This window comes from Somniosus microcephalus, chromosome 16 (assembly GCF_052327205.1).
Source record: "Somniosus microcephalus isolate GS21.2 chromosome 16, FLI_Smic_1.0, whole genome shotgun sequence".
Lineage (NCBI taxonomy): Eukaryota > Metazoa > Chordata > Chondrichthyes > Squaliformes > Somniosidae > Somniosus > Somniosus microcephalus.
In genome coordinates, this window is record NC_141002.1 from 761,474 (window position 1) to 782,836 (window position 21,363).

Here is a 21,363-nt window from a genome sequence, read left to right on the forward strand (position 1 = left end):
AATAAAATCTCAAAAGGATTTAGTGCAGAACCTTCCTCTATATAATAAAGAATGTCACTGTATCGATGCAGTAATTCAGTCTCGAGTTATTTGCTCTGGATTTCCTAAAGGAACATTACTGTGCTATCAGCTTGGCTCAGTTGGTAACATTTATGTGATGAAATATTCCATTCATCACTCATCAGTATTTCTCTGCCTGTGACTGTGGTTGGTTTCAGTTTCATTTCCATTGTATTGTACTATGTGTAGGGCTCCGCCCATACCTGGCTCCTATGTAAGCTGGCCCAGCCTGCAGCACATCCAGTACGGCAGACCTCTGGATGGAAGATACATTCTCCTCTGTGTGTTACCTTCTAAGTCAATAAAAGCCTTGTTTTGTTTCGCTAACATCGAGTCTCGGATTTATTGAGGCACATCAATTTACATCTCTGACTTAGAAAGCTGTGGGCTCAGAACTTAAGAACATGAACTAGGCTGAGACTCAAGTGCAGTATTGAGGGAGTGCTGCACTGGCTTTTGAATGAGATGTTAACCTGAGGCCACGTCTGTCTATTCAGTTCGATGTTAAAGATCCCACGGTGTTGTTAAAAAGAGCAGAGAGTTCTCTCAGTGCCCGAGCCAATATTACTCCCTCAACCACACCTTCAATGGCTACAATTTGCTTACATAGGTCACTTCAAACTAATTCATTATGAAGTACTTTGGGATATTTGAGAGACATGATAAAGTGTTATATCAATGCAAGTATTTACTCCTTAATCTCATTCGTGTTTCCTTCGTAGAATGCAAGGAGATGCAGAAGATGAAAGGCCCTGGTGAAGTTTGAGGAGTTTTATTTCCATGTCTCCGCCTGTATTTGCTGTTTATTCTGATCAAAGCATTTGCTGTCATTGTAGATCAGTTCCTCAGTGGCCTGTTTGTGTATTTTTTCACTGGGATTGGGATCAATCACACACATTGTTCTGTGAAATGTCAGTAGATTTATTGATGACTCTCACCATTTACCCAGAATATGTTCATGAAACAATGGGGTCAGTTTATTAGACCCATTTAATTACATGCGAGTGAAAGCTGGACCATTGTAGTTGTGAATATTTCATCTTATACCATTACCTACAATGTAAACTACTGTATTTGTTCTTAAACTGGTTAAAATTAAAGCATGTAACCTAAAATTCAGAATCTCCGGCATTTAATAAAAATACATGGGCCTAGAAATCAGATTGCTCCTGAATCGGGTGTGATCAGGATGCAGCGCACTGTGCACACACCTAAAGAGAGTGGTGGCAGGACCACGGGAAATTGGTCCGCGGCCTCATTAGTATAGGACCAACGAGCTTCGCGTTCAGTCGTGGCCCCAGAAGCAGCTCACCAGTCGCTGGCGGAATGAGATCGGCCGGCCGAGACCAGCAGGTAATTCCGGCGGGGAGGGGGGTGATGCGCTATCAATTACTCATAAAAGACTGAGAGTTAAGAGAGTAACTAAAGGCTTTTATTAACAAAAGAATGAAGGTCTGCCTCGAGTGGTCGACCGGTCCAGAATACAAAGGGCTGGGGAGCAGTCACCTTTATACTAGGACTTGTGGGAGGAGTCAGCCGAGGCATGTCCAGGCATGTACACAGTGGAATACAAACAGTGGTTTACCACATTCACCCCTTGTTTAAAATTGAGTCCGGCGGGGTGAAGTGTATTAAAAGTTAGTGTATTGGAGTCTCTCCGGAGGTCTTGTCTGCCGCTGTGATCGGCGTGGCGACGGCAGGGGTAGTGGAGCTTCCGGCGTCGAGTCCTGCGTAGGCTGTGGCACCGGCGTGTCGTCCTCGTGGATGTCGAGCGGGTTGCGGGGCCCAGGCCTGCCGTCTGCTGGGGCTGGATATCGGATCGTGGGGGGCGGTGGTAGTGAGTAGTGGGTTACTGCGGCCCCCGAGGGTGCAAGGTCTCTTATGGAGACTGTGTCCTCCCGCCCGTCCGGGTATGCAATGTAAGCATACTGGGGGTTGGCATGGAGGAGGTCGACCCTCTCGACCAGGGGGTCCGTTTTATGGGTCCTCACGTGTCTTCTCAGTAGGACCGGCCCTGGGGACGTCAGCCATGGCGGTAGCAATGTCCCCGATGTGGACTTCCTTGGGAAGACAAACATTTTCTCATGAGGGGTGGCGTTAGTGGCAGTGCAGAGCAGTGACCGAATAGAGTGGAGCGCATCGGGGAGCACATCCTGCCAGCGGGAGGTTGGAAGGCCCCTAGACTTTAAGGCTAGCAGGGCGGCCTTCCAAACTGTCGCATTTTCTCTTTCCACCTGTCCGTTCCCCCGGGGGTTGTAACTGGTGGTCCTGCTTGTGGCAATACCCCTAGTTAGCAGGTACTGACGGAGTTCGTCGCTCATAAACGATGAGCCCCGGTCGCTATGGATATAGCTGGGGAAACCGAACAGGGTGAAGAGGTCGTTCAGACATTTAATGACCGTGGCACTGGTCATGTCCGGGCAGGGGATGGCGAATGGGAAACGGGAGTACTCATCAATAATATTGAGGAAGTACACATTGCGGTCGGAGGAGGGGAGAGGCCCTTTAAAATCAACGCTCAGGCGCTCGAAGGGGCGAGTGGCTTTTATCAGGTGGGCCCTGTCTGGTCTATAAAAGTGCGGTTTGCACTCAGCGCAGACTTGGCAGTTCCTGGTCATGGTCCTGACCTCCTCAATAGAGTAAGGCAGGTTGCGGGCCTTGATGAAGTGGAAGAACCTGGTGACCCCCGGGTGGCAGAGGTCATTGTGGAGGGCCCGCAGTCTATCGATCTGCGCGCTGGCGCAGGTGCCACGCGATAGCGCATCCGGGGGTTCATTGAGCTTCCCGGGCCGGTACAAGATCTCGTAATTGTAGGTGGAAAGTTCGATTCTCCACCTCAAGATCTTGTCATTTTTGATTTTGCCCCTCTGCTTGTTGTTAAACATGAAAGCAACTGAACGCTGGTCAGTGAGCAGGGTGAATCGTTTTCCGGCCAGGTAGTGCCTCCAATGACGCACAGCCTCCACAATCGCCTGGGCCTCCTTCTCAACAGCGGAGTGTCTGGTCTCCGGGCCTTGGAGGGTTCGTGAAAAGAAGGCCACGGGTCTCCCCGCCTGATTGAGGGTAGCGGCCAGGGCAAAGTCGGACGCGTCGCTTTCCACCTGGAAGGGGATGGATTCATCCACTGCGTGCATGGTGGCTTTGGCAATGTCCTCCTTGATACGGTGGAAGGCTAAGCGGGCCTCTGCCGTCAAGGGAAAAGAGGTGGACTTGATCAGCGGACGGGCCTTGTCCGCATAGTAGGGGACCCACTGGGCGTAATAGGAGAAAAACCCTAGGCACCTCTTCAGGGCCTTGAGGCAGTGGGGCAGTGGGAGTTCCATAAGGGGACGCATCCGGTCGGGGTCGGGGCCGATGACTCCGTGTTCCACAACACAGCCAAGGATGGCGAGGCGGTTTGTGCGGAATATGCACTTCTCCTTGTTATATGTCAGGTTCAGGAGTTGGGCGGTGCGAAGGAATTTTTCGAGGTTTGCGTCATGGTCCTGCAAGTCACGGCCGCAGATGGTCACATTGTCCAGATATGGGAAAGTGGCCTGCAACGCATTTTGATCTACCATCCGGTCCATCTCCCTTTGGAAGACGGAGACCCCGTTGGTGACGCCAAAGGGAACCCTAAGGAAGTGATAGAGGTGGCCGTTTGCCTCAAAGGCAGTATACTGGCGGTCCTCAGGGCGGATAGGGAGCTGGTGGTACGCTGATTTCAGGTCAATGGTCGAGAAGACGCGGTACTGCGCGATCTGGTTGACCATATCAGCTATGCGGGGAGTGGGTAGGCGTCCAGCAGGGTGTAGCGATTTATTGTCTGGCTGTAGTCGATGACCAGGCGCTGCTTCTCGCCGGTCTTAACGACCACAACCTGGGCTCGCCAGGGGCTGGTGCTGCCCTCAATAATCCCTTCCTTTAGGAGCCGCTCCACTTCGGTTTTAATGAAAACCCTGTCCCCGGCACTGTATCGCCTGCTCTTTGTGGCGATGGGCTTACAGTCGGGGGTGAGGTTAGCAAACAGTGGTGGGGGGGTGACTCTGAGTGTGGAGAGGTTGCACCTGGTGCGCGGCGGGCAATTTGGAAGCTGCTGGCTGCGGACTGTGAGTGGGGGTAGGGGTCCACCGTACGCCATCGTAACACTTTTAAGGTGGCACTGAAAATCTAACCCCAGCAGGACGGCAGCGCAGAGGTCGGGCAGGACCAGAAGTTTAAAATGATCGTACACAGTCCCATCTACTACGAGTGTCACCACGCAGTAGCCGCCGATGTCCGCCGACTGGGACTCGGAGGCCATAGAAATCCGCTGGTGCGCAGGCAGGACTGGGAGAGAGCAACGCCGCACCGTGTCGGGGTGGATGAAGCTCTCCGTGCTCCCAGAGTCAAAAAGGCAGATTGTATCGTGACCATTTACCTTAATGTCCATTGTGGAACTGGCCAGCTGGTGCGGTCTCGCTTGGTCCAGTGTAACGGATGCCAGCGTAGGGGTCGGTGTGTCACTGCGGGTATCAGATGAGGCGGTGTTGGGGGCCTGCTGCGTTCCGGCTGTCGTCCAAGATGGCGGTGTCCATGATCCCCATGTGGCTGGAGGCGTCCAAAATGGCTGCTGTACCGGTGGTTCGCACATGGCCGGGGAGGCCCAAGATGGCGGCCCGCATGGCCCACACGCGGCGCTGCTGGGGTTCGGGGTGGCTTTGGCCCTGCAGACGCTAGCGTAGTGTCCCTTCTTCCCGCAGCCCGAGCAGATCGCGTTTTTCGCCAGGCAGCGCGCTCTGGGGTGTTTTGCCTGGCCACAGAAGTAGCATTTCTGGCCTTGGGGCACTGCTGTCTGGCCTTGGGACACTGCTGCGGTAGTTGGGCCGTTGCTGGGGTGTGGCTGGGGTGGCACGGCGCTATGAGGCGGTCCTACCGTGTCCCAGGCTGTCATTCCCCGCGGCATCCACGGTGCAGCGGAGTAGGCATCCATGCCCCGGTAGGCTGCATCCAATGATAGTGCGAGTTCAGAGGCCTTGTTGAGGTCGAGGTCACTCTGCTCCAACAGTCGCTGTCGGGTACAATTGGATCTGTGGCCCGCTACAAAAGCGTCCCGGATAAGTTCCTCTGTGTACACGGCGGCCTTTACATCCTTACAACCACAGGCCCGGCCAAGCACAGACAATGCCTGAAGGTATTCCACGGTCGATTCCCCAGGTTGTTGTTTACGACTCCCCAGAAGGTGCCTGGCGTACACTTCGTTCACTGGGCGCGTGTACTGGTCCTTGAGGAGCTTGATAGCGTCCGTGTACGAGGTCGCGTCTTGGATGACCGAGTACACTCGGTGGTTCACTTTGGAGGTCAGGACATCCAGTTTGTCCTCGTCCGATTTGATTGCTGCGGAGGCGGTCAGGAATTTTTCGAAACACTTAAGCCAGTGAGTAAACTTGGTGGATGAGTCCGCCTCCCGATGATCTAAGTCCAGGCATGCTGGTGTGAGGATCTTCTCCATTATAAAAATTTTGTTAATAAAATTGATGCGCTATCAATTACTCATAAAAGACTGAGAGTTAAGAGAGTAACTAAAGGCTTTTATTAACAAAAGAATGAAGGTCTGCCTCGAGTGGTCGACCGGTCCAGAATACAAAGGGCTGGGGAGCAGTCACCTTTATACTAGGACTTGTGGGAGGAGTCAGCCGAGGCATGTCCAGGCATGTACACAGTGGAATACAAACAGTGGTTTACCACAGGGGGGAGATGGTGAACGGTGACTGGCAGTGCCCCACAGTTGTAATGTGGAGCCAGGCGATGACTCGTGCTCCTCCTGACTCCACATTCAGGTAATTAATACATTTCTTACTATTTTGATGGCAGCTTCCAGTGGTGCCTGTAAAAGACCACTGTGTGCCTGAGAAAACTGACTGCAACAGGCAAAGCGTATAATGCGATCAGTCAAGAACCAATTAAGGTCTGAAACATGCGTTAAGCCCCCGACTTGCAGAGGCAATGGGCCCAACTACTGTTCCGGGTGGGTGCCCTAATTAACATGGCATGCGGCGCAATTCCAGTGCGGACGGAGGTGTGCACGCCACAACACATTGAACCCTTAAGCACCTGTGTTTCGTCTGATAAACGTGTGCTGTGCAAACAAATAAAGTGCTTTACAAAGAGTGACAGGACGGCAAGCAGCAGAGTTCAGGGAGGGGTCAAAGGTGCAGCCACCTCCCCTAAATCTCCGATTCATTCCATCCCATTCCCTAGCACTCAAGCCGAGCTGATGGTGTCCAGCCTTGGTGTCCTGTTTAACTCTAAGCTAATCTTCAATCGCTACACCCTGTCCATTACCAAGATCGTGATCAGGAGGCCAGCGAGGAGATCCCCAGAGACTGGAACACATAATCTAGGCTGACACTTCAGTGCAGTACTGAGGGAGTGCTGCACTGTCAGAGGTGCCGCCTTTTGGATGAGATGCTAAACCGAGGCCCTGTAAGCCCTCTAATGTGGACATAAAAGATCGCATGACACTATTTGATGGAGAGCAGGGGATTATCCCTGGCCAATATTTATCACTCAACCAACACCACTAAAACAGATTAACCAGTCATTAGATAGTTTGTGGGACCTTGCTGTGTAGGAATTGCCTGATGTGTTTTCGACATTACAACAGTGATTATACTTCAAAAAGTGCTTCATTGGCTGTAAAGCGCTTTGGGAGGCCCTAAAGTCCTGGAAGGTGCTACAGAAATGTAAGTTCTTTCTTCATAAAGGTCAGTTTTAGTGCTAGTCGAGAGATTGAAAAGTTCCCACTGGTGCTGTTCCCAGGGTGCTGTTCAGGCACATGGATGGGGTTAATTAGAACCGAGGTTACACTGCAGCTTAAAAAAAATCATTGACTGAAGCACTGTGGGATGTCCTGAGGACATGAAAGGTGCTATTTCATTGTTCCGTCGCACACATGAAGAATGGCTACTTGGATGATGCAAGATGAAGGGCAACTTGAGCTTTGAGCACTGACACTGGCCGTGTGCCAGAGGTGGAGCTGGGGATATGGGAAATCGCACACCTACAGTGGTTAGCACTGTTGCCTCACAGCGCCAGAGACCCGGGTTCGAATCCGGCCTCGGGTGACTGTGTGGAGTTTGCACATTCTCCCCGTGTTTGCGTGGGTTTCCTCGGGTGCTCCGGATTCCTCCCACAGTCCAAAGATGTGCAGGTTAGGTTGATTGGCTATGATAAATTGACCCTTAGTGTTAGGGGGATTAAATACGTGGGGTTACGGGGATAGGGTGGGATATGTGTTGGTTTAGGAGTTACGGGGATCGGGTGGGAGGATCGGGTGGGATATGGCAGGCTCGATGGGCCGAAATGGCCTCTATCTGCACTGTGGGGTTTCTGTGATTCTGTGATACAGCAAACTGGAATTCATTCAACCCCAAACGGGGATTTCATTGACAGCAGCTCTTTCTGTCCAGCCAGGAACTGGTTAGGATGAAACCACGGCACGTGTACCTCAGAGATAAACGTGTTGTAGCTCCCACATAACTCTCATTCCTTCAGCAGGTACGAATAGCTTAGCAGCGGTTAACTCACCATGTGCTGATTCTCCTCACAGTTTAAGGTTAGAATCCTTGGCCCTGCAATTACACTGTGGAAAAATAGCACCAAACACTTAACACTCGATTTGGAAGAACAGCAGACTCCCAAAAATTTCATCTCAAAAAGACAGAAGATGGGATTTCCTGTGCCCAGGCTATCATCGACTTGCTGACGGAGCCCGATGTGGCACCACAGAGCTGGATACAGCACCAAGCTGTGAGCAGATCGTCAATGGGATGGCTCGTGCAGGGCTCCACAACCAACCCAGCGCACAATGGAGTGAGTGAGTGAGGATCAAATGTAACAGACATAACCTGACAGGCGGACAACTGCCAACTGTATTAAACAGGGCCTCCCCTTCAGTGCTACTCGGGCATCCAGTCATATTATGGGCAAGTCCCCCCAATTTAAATACTCGCTGGGACTTTGTGTGCACAGTTTGGGTACAAGCTCCCAGTGGTCTACATTAATGACTTGGATATGAATGTAAAGGGTATGATCAGTAAGTTCGCGGATGATACAAAAATTGGTAGGGTGGTAAATAGCGAGGAGGGTAGCCTCAGTCTGCAGGACGATATAGATGGGTTGGTCAGATGGGCGGAACAGTGGCAAATGGAATTTAACCCGGAAAAGTGCGAGGTGATGCACTTTGGGGGGACTAACAAGGCAAAGGAATACACAATGAATGGAAAGACCCTAGGCAAGACGGAGGGTCAGAGGGATCTGGGTGTGCAACTACACAGATCCCTGAAGGCGGCGGAACAGGTGGATAAGGTGGTAAAAAAGGCATATGGGATACTTGCCTTCATTAGCCGAGGCATTGAATATAAGAGCAAGGAGGTTATGATGGAGCTGTATAAAACACTGGTTAGGCCACAGCTGGAATACTGTGTGCAGTTCTGGTCGCCACACTACAGGAAGGATGTGATCGCGTTAGAGAGGGTGCAGAGGAGGTTCACCAGGATGTTACCAGGGCTGGAGCGCTTTGGCTATGAAGAGAGACTGGGCAGATTGGGTTTGTTTTCCTTGGAGCAGAGGAGGCTGAGGGGGGACATGATTGAGGTGTACAAAATTATGAGGGGCATAGATAGGATGGATACTGAGGAGCTTTTTCCCTCAGTAGAGGGGTCAATAACTAGGGGGCATAGATTCAAGGTAAAGGGCGGGAGGTTTAGAGGGGATTTGAGAAAGAACTTTTTCACCCAGAGGGTGGTTGGAGTCTGGAACTCACTGCCTGAAAGGGTTGTGGAGGCAGAAACCCTCACAGCATTTAAGAAGCATTTGGATGTGCACTTGAAATGCCATAGCATACAAGGCTACGGGCCAAATGCTGGAATATGGGATTAGATTAGACAGGGCTTGATGGCCGGCGCGGACACGATGGGCCGAAGGGCCTCTATCCGTGCTGTATTACTCTATGACTCTATGACTCTATGATCTACACACTGCACGGCTACACTTTGGCACGTTGAAGACCTTTGGCCTCTGCCTCCGATAATATGGGGAGAGAGTGCCCATCGTCACGTTCGAGGCCCCCTCTCCCCACCCCCCGCGTCAGACACACATGGAATGGATCAATGCACTACATCAAGACCGAGAATATCTTCAGAGCTGCTGCCGCTCTGCCCATGTAACTTCCCCGCAAGTGCGGTGGGAACCCTGTTTATGTAAATGGAGTTACTGCCGCATTTCCGCTGATGTTACGGCGGAGGAGCTGCTGCTGCGGTCGGTTCCCCGCCCGAGGGTCAGATGCAAGAAATGGAATGGACTACATCAAGCGTCAGTCACACACATGGAATGATCAGTAACTTGCATTTATATAGCGCCTTTAACGTACAAAACATCCAACGGTGCTTTACAAAGGAATAAGAGAACAGAATGGCGCACTGCAGCGAATTTAGGACACATGAAATGGTCCAATACACGACAGACACCTGCCTGGAGACCTGGCAAGAGGTTTCAGGCTCGGACAGAAAATGGTGCAGCGAGAACAAATACATTGTAAGGGGAAATGTAACAATAAATAGGAGACAGAACAGAATCGCACTCCAAAAGATAATAGAAGAAAACGATGTGTTCAGAATGTTAGCCCCGGCCACATTTTAGTGGAAGTGTGTCTTCAGTCACAATAAGGGTGAAGCATGTCCCCCGAGTTCTTGCAGTTAACAGAGCTTGGAGCAGCTTGGGTTAGAGAAAACATATTAAGCCAGGGGCTGATTGTACCTCGGATTCGGCTCCTCCCAACCGCTTCATGTGGTTCAGTCTCTGAAGGGATTGACCATAGGTCTGTCGCTAAGGTCGAATCTCCGTTAAACAGGAGCAGCTCTTTAGAGGCTCGGAATTCAAGCTGCATCAAGAGTCAGATTCAGCCAGGCCGGTGAGGATGAAGACGGTGGTCACCTGGTCTCCAAATATTGGTGGGTGTTGTGAATGTGATCATTGTAAGGAAACGTCACGTCTGCAGGCGCAGGATTTGGTGACTGTCCAATTTCTGCACACAGTTGCTCAGCTTCATCCTGTGACCAGACACCTGAGAAGCAAAGTGGAGGAGGGATGATACAGATCGAGGTCAGGGTATATCTACAGGCAGCATCAGTTCAGTATTGTCTGCTACACCCCACTGTGTTACATTCTCCTGACTCCATTAAGCAGTTGGCTCTGTGCAGTTATTCTATGACACCTGATAATTTTGTTGGTAAAAGTTATTTATAAAATCCTCATTTTACAAGATAATCAAATGAATAAAAATTGCACTGCTGCACCATTTCACAATATTGTTTCTCAATAACAGTTTCTACAATCTGGGACTCCTCACCACTGATTTTTATTTTGTAACATTTTCCCCTTCTCATTTCCTCCTTTCTCTCCTGAAGTCAGCGACTCTCGCTAGGGTACAGGTTCCACAGGCAGCGGCCGCCCCTCCACTACCTCACCCAAGGGCTGATACTTTATGTGGGAGCCCAGACTGTGAATGTCGGCAGGGTATTTGACATCACTGCCGAACCCGATCCTGTCCTTGCCCAATGTCCGCACATGCACTTTCCACCAGGAGTTACTGGATGGAGATCAGGAAGAGGAAGCTTGGCTGGCTTTTCCTCGCACTAACTCAGGGGCTGTGAGGCCGGTTGTAGAGCTCCTATCCTCACTGCAGGCGAGAGTAGCTAACTCAGCACAGATCAGGAATTAAACTCGGGACTTTCTGGTCTGTGTGACGTTCCTCACTAGCCCACCGGAGGGAAATTCTGCTCAGTTTGGAGGGGCCTGGAGAAAGATTGCAGAACCTCCCCTCAAGAGATGAAACAGGTTGGGTAGAATCCATGCCAGTGTTCAGGAAGTGGGCTCAGTGACCTTATGTAACATCAACTACAGCTAGCCAGTACAGAAGCATCTACAACTTGGCTGTAAGGTTGTAAATAATCACAGCGCAGCATTCTCTGAGAGAATAACCGATAACGTGTGTGTGCGTGTGTGGTGTGGGTGTGTACCACAATGTGGAGATTGACTGGGGAAGCCGTTACCTGAATTTGTGTTAGAGACACAGGTGTCTGAATGGGCGTTGGCTTGACTCTGGTTCGGCCCAGGTTGTGAGCCACTGGCGTAGTGCACTGGAAAGAAATAATCAACACAGCTCTGATTACACAGCTGACTCTCCCTCCCCCCTCGCAAATCAATGTGAAAGTGTCCCCAGTGAGACTTTGTCTGTCTCACTCCTCAGGTGTTCACCTGGAATCGGTACCTTTAATGGGAGATAAATGAAGAGTAATGCCATGAAATGCACAACAGGACCATTGAACTCTTGGGCTGATTGCACCTATCTGCACAGCTACCTGTTTTATCTATTTGGCAACACACACAGGCTTTGAAACAAGTCCGTCACGCTTCAGGTGTCACACTGTCATATATGCAAATTTCAGAGTCACATGTCAGGAAGGAGAGAAGGATAGCCAATCATTTCCAATCTACTGCAAAACTTCGCAGCAGAAAATCCCTTCTAATCAATTTAAGGAGTAACAGTTTAAAAAAATTGAAAATTGGAAAGTCTGTCCGCCCGCGAACGATTAGCCTCTAAGTGACCCGAGGAGGCACAGCAAATACGCAGATATACCGATTGTGGCGTTTGGAAGGGACTGTCTGAGAAGTTTGCAAAGGACAGTGTTTCCTGGACTGATTAGCACATGCATCAATCTTCCTACCTTTCCATCTGATGATTCCTCCAGATACAGCAATGACGATAGCGGCGATCCCAAGTATTATCCCAACCACGTATCCATAAGCTGCTAAGTTTTTACTCTTGGGAGCTGTAGAGAAATGTAGAATTAGAGTGGAAAGATATGACAGTACAGGCTGCAATGGCTGTTTTATGGGTGGGGTATGAGCCCCTCTTTATTTTCTCCCCTAGACCCTGGGCCTCCTAAGGTCATGGACTAATGCAGCCGAGAGGATGGACAGGCCAGCTGCTCTCAGGCTATCAATGCTACTGGCAGCTTGCATCTAAAAGGTGCAAGATAGCAACCCAGTGATGCATTTGCTCCAACTTTCCCTGTGCATCACACCTTCGCCCCTGGGACACGACTAAGCTCACAGGCGAGGGGGTCGCGCCCACAGGCGAGGGAGTCGCGCACACAGGCGAGGGGGTCGCGCCCACAGGCGAGGGGGTCGCGCACACAGGCGAGGGAGTCGCGCACACAGGCGAGGGGGTCGCGCACACAGGCGAGGGGGTCGCGCACACAGGCGAGGGAGTCGCGCACACAGGCGAGGGAGTCGCGCACACAGGCGAGGGAGTCGCGCACACAGGCGAGGGAGTCGCGCACACAGGCGAGGGGGTCGCGCACACAGGCGAGGGAGTCGCGCACACAGGCGAGGGGGTCGCGCACACAGGCGAGGGGGTCGCGCACACAGGCGAGGGAGTTGCGCACACTGGCGAGGGAGTCGCGCACACAGGCGAGGGAGTCGCGCACACAGGCGAGGGAGTCGCGCACACAGGCGAGGGGGTCGCGCACACAGGCGAGGGGGTCGCGCACACAGGCGAGGGAGTCGCGCACACAGGCGAGGGGGTCGCGCACACAGGCGAGGGGGTCGCGCACACAGGCGAGGGGGTCGAGCACACAGGCGAGGGAGTCGCGCACACAGGCGAGGGAGTCGCGCACACAGGCGAGGGGGTCACGCACACAGGCGAGGGGGTCGCACACACAGGCGAGGGGGTCGCGCACACAGGCGAGGGGGTCGCGCACACAGGCGAGGGAGTCGCGCACACAGGCGAGGGGGTCGCGCACACAGGCGAGGGAGTCGCGCACACAGGCCAACAGCCCTGCACTCTCATGTTATGTATTGTCAATGTGCTGCCACTCGTTAACCAGTGGCTGTGATAGAGATGATCTGGCTACAATTCAGTTACTGACCTGTGTGAACAGTCTAGACTCACATGGGGCTGTAATTGTTACATATTCTCACTTCCTCCCCTGAGGGCACTAGGGTCCATGTTCCATGGGCACTGGCTGCCCTCTGGTACCTCCTCCATGTGAGAGCCCAGATAGTGAGCATCAGCAAGGTATTCAACTGTGGAGGGGGCACCACCCAGCTCAAAGCTCTCTCACCCATATCCATGTCACTAAATGTTGATCAGAAGCAGGAATCCTGGGAGATTATTATTCTCTCCGTACAACCCCCCTCCCCACCCCAGCTCAGAGGAACTGAGGCCGATTGAAGACCTTGTAAGGCGCAAAGACAGTTTCCTTAAACCGAGCGAGTCCCCTGTGAATCAAAACCTGCACCTGTAGTGATGTCCTGAGGTGATGGCATGCCAATTATTCTTCAGTTACAGTATAATGCACCAGAAACCAAATGGAATGCCCACCACATCCTCCCGTCTACTTCAAATGTGATAAATACCAGTCAAACCATTCTGGTCAGGCTAAAACTAATGGCTAAGTTTGTTTACAAGTAGGAGAATTACACTGAGCAGTAAGTCACTGCAAGAATCTAAGAGGCTAATTTTCCAAGTTGGCACTTGCGCTCTTGCACATTCCTACCAGCTGAGATCATCAGGTGGGAGATGGAACTTGGGACTTTCCTGGGCTGTATGGCTCAATAATGCACCAGGTGACCAGGGCATTTAGACGCTGAGCCACCAAGGGCTTCAATTATGCCTTTTGATGATATGTACTGAAGGAGCCTGTGTGTTGGGAGCAGTTGTTTCTAAAATGACAGTTCCTCAAGAAAAACTATATTAGATGACGATATAAATTACTTAAAATTAACAGCACAGAAAAAGGCCTTTCAGCCCAACTGGTCTATGCGAGCATTTATGCTCCACACGAGCCTCCTCCCCCTTACTTCATCTCATCCTATCAATATAACCTTCGATTCCTTTCTCCCTCACCTGCTTATCTAGCTTCCGCTTCAATGCATCTATGATAATTCGCCTCAACTACTCCTTGTGCGAGTTCCACATTCGCACCCCTCTCTGGGTAAAGAAGTCTCTCCTGAATTCCCTATTGGCTTTATTGGGGACTATCTGATATTTATGGCCCCTAGTTTTGGACTCTCCACAAGTGGAAACATCTTCTCTATGTCCACCCTCTCGAATCCTGTCATAATTTTAAAGAGCTCTATCAGGCCGCCCCTCAGCCTTCTTTTCTGGAGAAAAGAGCCCTGGCCTGTTCAGTCTTTCCTCGCAGGAAGTGTTAAAAATGATGAAAGGGTTTGAGAGGGTAAACATTATTTTTACTGGTGGGTGAATCGATAACCAGGGGGCTTTAACACAGGATCAATACTAGAAGCAGAAAGGAAGGATTTGTTTTCACTCAAAGGATTATTAGAACATCAACTGGCTACTGAAGGCGAGTCAGTTGCATCATTAAAGAGTAAATTAGATAAGCATTGAAGGAAAATATTAAAGGGTCTGGGAAAAGGACAGAGAAATGGGGTCAGAGTAGCAGGCTCCGACAACGCAGATAGCAGCAGCATAGGAGCAATGGGCCGAATGGTTCCCTATGATTGTGTGTCCCAAGAAGGCTCATCGCCCATACCTTCAAGTTTAGGGGTCTGATGATATCGGCCACTTGGAAACTATGTTCAATCTTGAAATCAAGTAGGAAAAACCTGCACTTCTCATGTGAACCCCAGCACTTCTGGGTGAAGGAGGGTGCACTCTGACCACCCACACCTACTGGGAAACCATGGGTGCTGCCCTCAACTTTCTGTCCATTTCCCCCCACCCTCTCATCCCCCCTCGTGTGTCAGAAGATCAACTTTTCTTATATTGGGAGATAGTTGGTACCACGGCTCCTTTCCTTTCCTCAGGGTCCAATTGGACACTTGAGTTAATGAGGAAAGTAGCCTTGGCCTGTCGGACAGTTCATACGCCGGACCTTACCCCAAACTGCAGTTAGTTTGTCAGGGGCGCTTCTGTGCTCCAGCTGACAGGTGTAGGAGTCGTCCCTCCCGGGATCAACGGTGACCTGCAGTGTGAGCTGGAACGTCCCGTCCTTGTTTGGTAAAATCCTGCTCATTAACACCTCCTGTTGAACGGCTTCACCATTCCGCAGCCAGGTTGTGTTGATGTCTCTCGGGTAAAATCCATCGACTCTGCAGTTCAGAAATAAGGGATATTCCCCCCCGCTCAGGCGTTGTGGTGTTATAGTGATGGAAGGCTTGGCTGCAGAAGACAGGACAATGGCTTTAAATCTGGTCAGCAAAGCGGCAGGACAGGAAACCCCAAAGGCAACAAAATTGAAATAAAATGGGGTTGTTTGCCCAGTTTCCTCCCCGTCTCCTGAAGAGACTGACTCCTGATTGACGACAGTTCCAGTGACTTCAGCAGCTTTCTAGTACAGGCACGGTGGGCCGAATGGCCTCCTTCTGTGCCACATCATTCTATGATTGCAGTATATCACCCAAGGGGCCATTCTGGTTGTGTGGAGGCTAGACGGAGGGAGGTATCACTGCCATTGGAGTGGATGACAGCCAGACCCGATCCTGTACACACACACAATGTCCTGAGAGCTTGGACTGCGAGAAGGTGGAATTGTGGCTCCATTGGGGACACAAGGCAAAACCCAGCAGGTTCTGTGAAAAGAGACAGAAAAAGTGCTGTTGCAGTTGCTGACTTGTGCTCGAATTACCAGTTGGATTCATATACACGGCAGCATCTGGTGCTGTAAATTCTGATTCGGAGATCTGCTTGTCCAATGCTTACACAGGTCGACACAACACTTTCCACCTCTAGTCACGAGCTGCTGAGACCGATCGTGGAGTTGAACCACCCCTGGCTGAGATCAGCTAACTCAGCGCAGGTGCCAGGATCAGAGCTGGCACCTTCCTGATGTGCATGGCTCGGTACCAGACAGCACAGCAGGAGGCCATTTGGCCCATCGTGTCTCTGCCAGCTCTTTGAAAGAGCTATCCAATTAGTCTGGCTCCCCTGCCCCTTCCCCATAGCCCAGCAACATTTTCCCCTTCGCGTTTTTATCCAATTCCCTTTTGAAAGCTATTCTTGAATCTGCTTCCACCGCCCTTTCAGGCAGCGCGTTCCAGATCACAACAACTCGCTGCATAAATATTTGTTCTCATCTCCCCTCTGGTTTCTTTGTACAGAGTCGGTGGGCCGTTGATGGAACCATTTTACAATCAGAATGAAGATCTTCAAGGCCTGCGACGGTCTAGAGTAAGAAACATACTAGAAGGACCGACTGGTCGGCCGGTGTTTGCGAATCACGTTGAGGCAGCTTACCAGTCAGGGTGTGAGTGGCCTGTAAAATGGTCTCGGCGAAGAAAGGGGCGTAATGACTGTAGCGGTCTGTATTTTTGATGTCCTTGGGGTTGCTGTTCAGTTCGTTGATGAAAGGTGTCACGAGCGGGCTGGTGGACACAAATTTCTTTGTGGTGTAATTAAAGTGAGCGAGTTCTTTTCCGTCATAAGCAAACCGCAGGATCATCTCCGCGGGCTGAGGACCGTCACAGGAAAACATCAGCTGGCCCGTGTGTAACGCTGGAAAGCACAAATAAACCCGCATGGAGGCAACAGAGTTCACACCCGAGGGAATTTGGAAGAAATCTAACAGGAGCACAGTGATTTCACCCATCGGTCTGAATATTCCTCCTATCCTCCCTCCCCCCGACTCCCTCCCTCCCCACTCTCCCCATCCTCCCTCCCTCCTCCCTCTCTAACCCCCTCCCTCCCTCCGACTCCCTCCCTTCCTCTCTCTCCCCACCCTCCCTCCCTCCCTCTCTCTCCCCACCCTCCCTCCCTCCCTCTCCCCACCCTCCCTCCCTCCCTCTCCCCACCCTCCCTCCCTCTCTCTCCCCCCTCCCTCCCTCCCTCTCTCTCCCCCCACCCTCCCTCCCTCTCTCTCCCCCCACCCTCCCTCCCTCTCTCTCCCCCCACCCTCCCTCCCTCTCTCTCCCCCCTCCCTCACTCCCTCTACCCACCCTCCCTCCCTCCCTCTCTCTCCCCACCCTCCCTCCCTCTCTCTCCCCACCCTCCCTCCCTCTCTCTCCCCCCACCCTCCCTCCCTCTCTCTCCCCCCACCCTCCGTCCCTCTCTCTCCACCCTCCCTCCCTCCCTCTACCCACCCCTCCCTCCCTGTCCCCACGCTCCCTCCCTCCCTCCACCCTCCCTCTCTCTCCCCACCCTCCCTCCCTCTCTCTCCCCACCCTCCCTCCCTCTCTCTCCCCAGCCTCCCTCCCTCTCTCTCCCCACCCTCCCTCCCTCTCTCCCTCCCTCCCTCTCTCTCCCCATCCTCCCTCCCTCCCTCCCTCTCTCCCCATCCTCCCTCCCTCCCTCCCTCCCCATCCTCCCTCCCTCCCTCCCTCTCTCCCCATCCTCCCACCCTCCCCATCCTCCCTCCCTCCCTTTCTCCCCATCCTCCCTCCCTCCCTCCCTCTCTCCCCCTGTCCCTCCCTCTCTCCCCCCTCCCTCCCTCTCTCCCCCCTCCCTCTCTCCCCCCCTCCCTCTCTCCCCATCCTCCCTCCCTCCCTCTCTTTCCATCCTCCCTCCCTCCCTCCCTCTCGCCCCATCCTCCCTCCCTCCCTCCCTCTCGCCCCATCCTCCCTCCCTCCCTCTCTCCCCATCCTCCCTCTCTCTCTCTCCCCATCCTCCCTCCCTCTCTCTCCCCATCTCTCCCCATCCTCCCTCCCTCCCTCTCTCCCCCCATCCTCCCTCCCTCTCTCTCCCCATCCTCCCTCCCTCCCTCCCCATCCTCCCTCCCTCTGTCTCTCCCCATCCTCCCTTCCTCTCTCCCCATCCTCCCTCTCTCTGTCTCTCCCCATCCTCCTTCCCTCTCTCCCCCTCTCCCTCCCCCCTCTCCCTCCCCCCCTTTCCCTCCCCCCCTCTCCATCCCCCCCCTCTCCCTCCCCCTCCCTCCCACCCCTCTCCCTCCCCCCTCTCCCTCCCCCCTCCCTCCCCCCTCTCCCTCCCCCCTCTCCCTCCCCCCCTCTCCCTCCCCCCCACTTCTCCCACCTCTCCCTCCCCCCCTCTCCCTACCCCCCTCTCCCTCCACCCCCTCCCTCCTCCCCCCTCTCCCTCCCCCCCTCTCCCTGCCCCCTCCCCCTCCCCCCTCTCCCTCCCCCATCTCACTCCCCCCCTCCCTCCCCCCCTCTCCCTCCCCCCTCTCCCTCCCCCCCTCTCCCTCCCCCTCTCCCTCCCCCCTCTCCCTCCCCCCTCTCCCTCCCTCCCCCCTCCCTCCCCCCTCTCCCTCCCCCCCTCTCCCTCCCCCTCCCTCCCCCCTCTCCCTCCCCCCATCTCCCTCCCCCTCTTGCCCTCCCCCCTCGCCCTCCCCCCCTGCACTCCCCCCTCTCCCTCCCCCCGTCGCCCTCCCCCCTCTCCCTCCCCCCCTCGCCCTCCCCCCTCTCCCTCCCCCCTCGCCCTCCCCCCCTCGCCCTCCCCCTCGATCTCCCCCCCTCGCCCTCCACACCCTCACCCTCCCCCCCTCGCACTCCCCCCTCCCTCCCTCCCCTCTCCCCCCACCCCTCTCCCTCCCTCCCCCCTCCCTCCCTCCCCCCTCTCCCTCCCCCCTCTCCCTCTCCTCTCCCCCCCTCTCCTCTCCCCCTCTCCCTCTCCCCCCTCTCCCTCCCCCCTCTCCCTCCCCCCCTCTCTCTCCCCCCTCTCTCTCCCCCCTCTCTCTCCCCCCTCTCTCTCCCCCCCTCCATCCTCCCTCCCTCTCTCTCCCCATCCTCCCTCCCTCCCTCTCCCCATCCTCCCTCCCTCTCTCTCTCCCTATCCTCCCTCCCTCCCTCCCTCTCTCCCCATCCTCCCTCCCTCTCTCCCCATCCTCCCTCCCTCCCTCTCTCCCCATCCTCCCTCCCTCTGTCTCTCCCCATCCTCCTTCCCTCTCTCCCCGTTCCTCTCTCCCCGTCCCTCTCTCCCTGTCCCTCTCCCTCCCCCCTCTCCCGCCCCCCTCTCGCTCCCCCCTCTCCCTCCCCCTCTCCCTCCCCCTCTCCCTCCCCCTCTCACTCCCCCGCTCCCTCCCTCACTCCCTCCCCCCTCCCCCTCTCCCCCTCCCCACTCTCCCCCTCCCCCCCTCTCTCCCCCTCCCCACCTCTCTCCCCCTCCCCCCCTCTCCCCCTCCCCCTCTCCCCTCCCCCCTCTCCCCCCTCCCCCCTCTCTCCCCCTCCCCCTCTCTCCCCCTCCCCCCCTCCCCCCTCTCTCCCCCTCCCCCCTCTCCCCTTCCCCCCTCTCCCCCTCCCCACCTCTCTCCCCCTCCCCCCTCTCTCCCCCTCCCCCCCTCTCTCCCCCTCCCCCTCTCTCTCCCCCTCCCCCCCTCTCTCTCTCCCCCCCTCTCCCTCCCCCCTCTCTCCCCCTCCCCCCCTCTCTCCCCCTTCTCCCCCTCTCTCCCCCTCCCCCCCTCTCTCTCTCCCTCCCCCCATCTCTCCCTCTCTCTCCCTCTCTCTCCCTCTCTCCCCCCTCCCCCCTCTCCCCTCTCCCCCCTCTCCCCCCCTCTCCGCCCCCCTCTCCCCCCCTCTCCCCCCTCTCCCTCTCCTCTCTCTTTCCCCCCTCTCCCTCTCCTCTCTCTCTCCCCCTCTCCCTCTCCTCTCTCTCTCCCCCCTCTCTCTCCCTCCCCCCCTTCCCCGCCTCTCCCTCCCCCCCTTCCCCGCCTCTCCCTACCCCCCCTTCCCCGTCTCTCCCTCCCCCCCTTCCCCGCCTCTCCCTCCCCCCTTCCCCGCCTCTCCCTCTCCCCCCCTTCCCCGCCTCTCCCGCCCCCCCCTTCCCCGCCTCTCCCTCCCCCCCTTCCCCGCCTCTCCTCCCCCCCTCTCCTCCCCCCTCCCCGCCTCTCCTCCCCACCCCCTTCCCCGCCTCTCCTCCCCCCCGCCTCTCCTCCCCCCCCCTTCCCCGCCTCTCCCCCCACCTCCCCCCTCCTTTTCTCTCTCCCCCTCCTCCCCCCCTCACTTACCCAGGGCCTCCGAGCAGAGGTGGCCGAGGCCTGCGATCCACAGGACGGCCCGGGGCCGGGAAACTGCCTCCATTTCCAGGATTGAGCTGCTGGAAGGCCGAGGGCTGGGGGCGGGGCCCGGGGGGAGAGGGGCGGGGCCCCTGATTGTTTCCCATCTTTCTCTCTCTCCCTCCCTCCCTCCCCCTCTCTCTCTCCCCCTCTCTCTCTCTCCCTCTCTCTCTCCCCCTCTCTCCCTCTCTCTCCCTCCCTCTCTCACTCTCTCTCCCTCTCTCTCTCTCCATCTCCCTATCTCTCTCTCTCTCTCTCACTCCCTCTCTCTCATTCTCTCTCTCTCACTCCCTCTCTCTCACTCAATTCAATTCAATTCAATTCAATTCAAATGCTTTATTGGCATGAAAGTTTACAGAGAACCATATTGCCAAAGCTTACATAGCAAAAAGGTACAGTTTTCCAACATTCTGTAGGTGTCAATCGATTTGACATTTGTTGGGTACATACAATATTACTTTTAACAATATTAATTTTAAACAGTCTTACTTTTAAACAGTCCTCAGGTTGTGACATGTTGTTACATATTTGGCCCCAAGGTATGGTCTGTCTCCTTCTCCCAGGACTAATCTCAATTTTGACAGGTCATCCAATTCCTTGAAATCTGGGGTTGTTTGGCTTAGCTTGTTGAATAATATGTTTCTTGATGTGTTGAATTTTTCGCATTTTAGGAGGAAATGCATTTCTGTTTCAACCTCGCCGGCCAGACATTGATCGCATATTCTATTCTCTCTAGGCTGCCAGGATTTCTTGTATCTGCCTTTTTCAATTTCCAGTTGGTGGTCGCTTAGTCTGTACCTGGTGAGGGTCTGTCTCTGTTTTGTGTCTCTGATGGTCGTGAGGTAGTCTGCCAGTTTATAATCTCTTTTTAGGGCCCGGTAACATTCTAATCTGCTTTGGCTTTCGGTTATTTTGTTCCAATGTTCCAGGTAGGTTTCTTTGCATTGTTTAATGATTTGGTTCACTCGGATTGGTGTTTGGATGGCTGTGTTGGTCTGGGGCTGGTCAGGGTCCGGCTGAGTACTTAGTTTCAGTAGCAGCTGACTCAGGGGACTCTTTTCTGGGTTTAGCTCTTGGGTCTGAAAGGCTTTGAAATGAAGGGTGTCTGGGGAGCTAGATTTGAGGTGATTTAGGAAGTTTAGTGCTCGTTTTTGGATGTTTATTATCAGTGGGTATCTGCCTAGTTCAGCTCTGCATGCATTTGTTGGCGTTTTTCTTTGGGTGCGAAGGATGCTTCGGCAGAATTCTGCATGTAGGGCTTCTATTGTGTGTTTTTCCCATTTAGTGTAGCTTTGGTGATTTAGCGGGCCCC

At 54.1% G+C, this 21,363-nt stretch overlaps 2 protein-coding genes across 2 annotated transcripts in view; one reads left to right on the top strand and one right to left on the bottom strand.

The window, feature by feature from the left end:
- LOC147105934 (SLA class II histocompatibility antigen, DQ haplotype C beta chain-like) overlaps positions 1-1,175 on the top strand; it is a 28,207-nt gene extending 27,032 nt beyond the window's left edge. Inside the window, exon 8 of the mRNA XM_086008541.1 lies at positions 783-1,175. The gene's annotated coding sequence lies outside the window, so the exon portion shown is untranslated. The remainder of the gene's footprint in view (positions 1-782) is intronic.
- An 8,235-nt stretch (positions 1,176-9,410) lies between these two features.
- On the bottom strand, positions 9,411-20,076 carry LOC147105935 (class II histocompatibility antigen, B-L beta chain-like). The gene is made up of 6 exons (XM_086008542.1): positions 20,004-20,076; positions 16,346-16,603; positions 14,990-15,271; positions 11,808-11,912; positions 11,133-11,219; positions 9,411-10,144 (listed from the first exon to the last, which is right to left on the bottom strand). Exons 1-6 carry the CDS (start codon positions 20,074-20,076, stop codon positions 10,011-10,013), a joined length of 939 nt encoding a protein of 312 aa, XP_085864668.1. The 3' UTR covers positions 9,411-10,010.
- Positions 20,077-21,363: the final 1,287 nt, after the last annotated feature.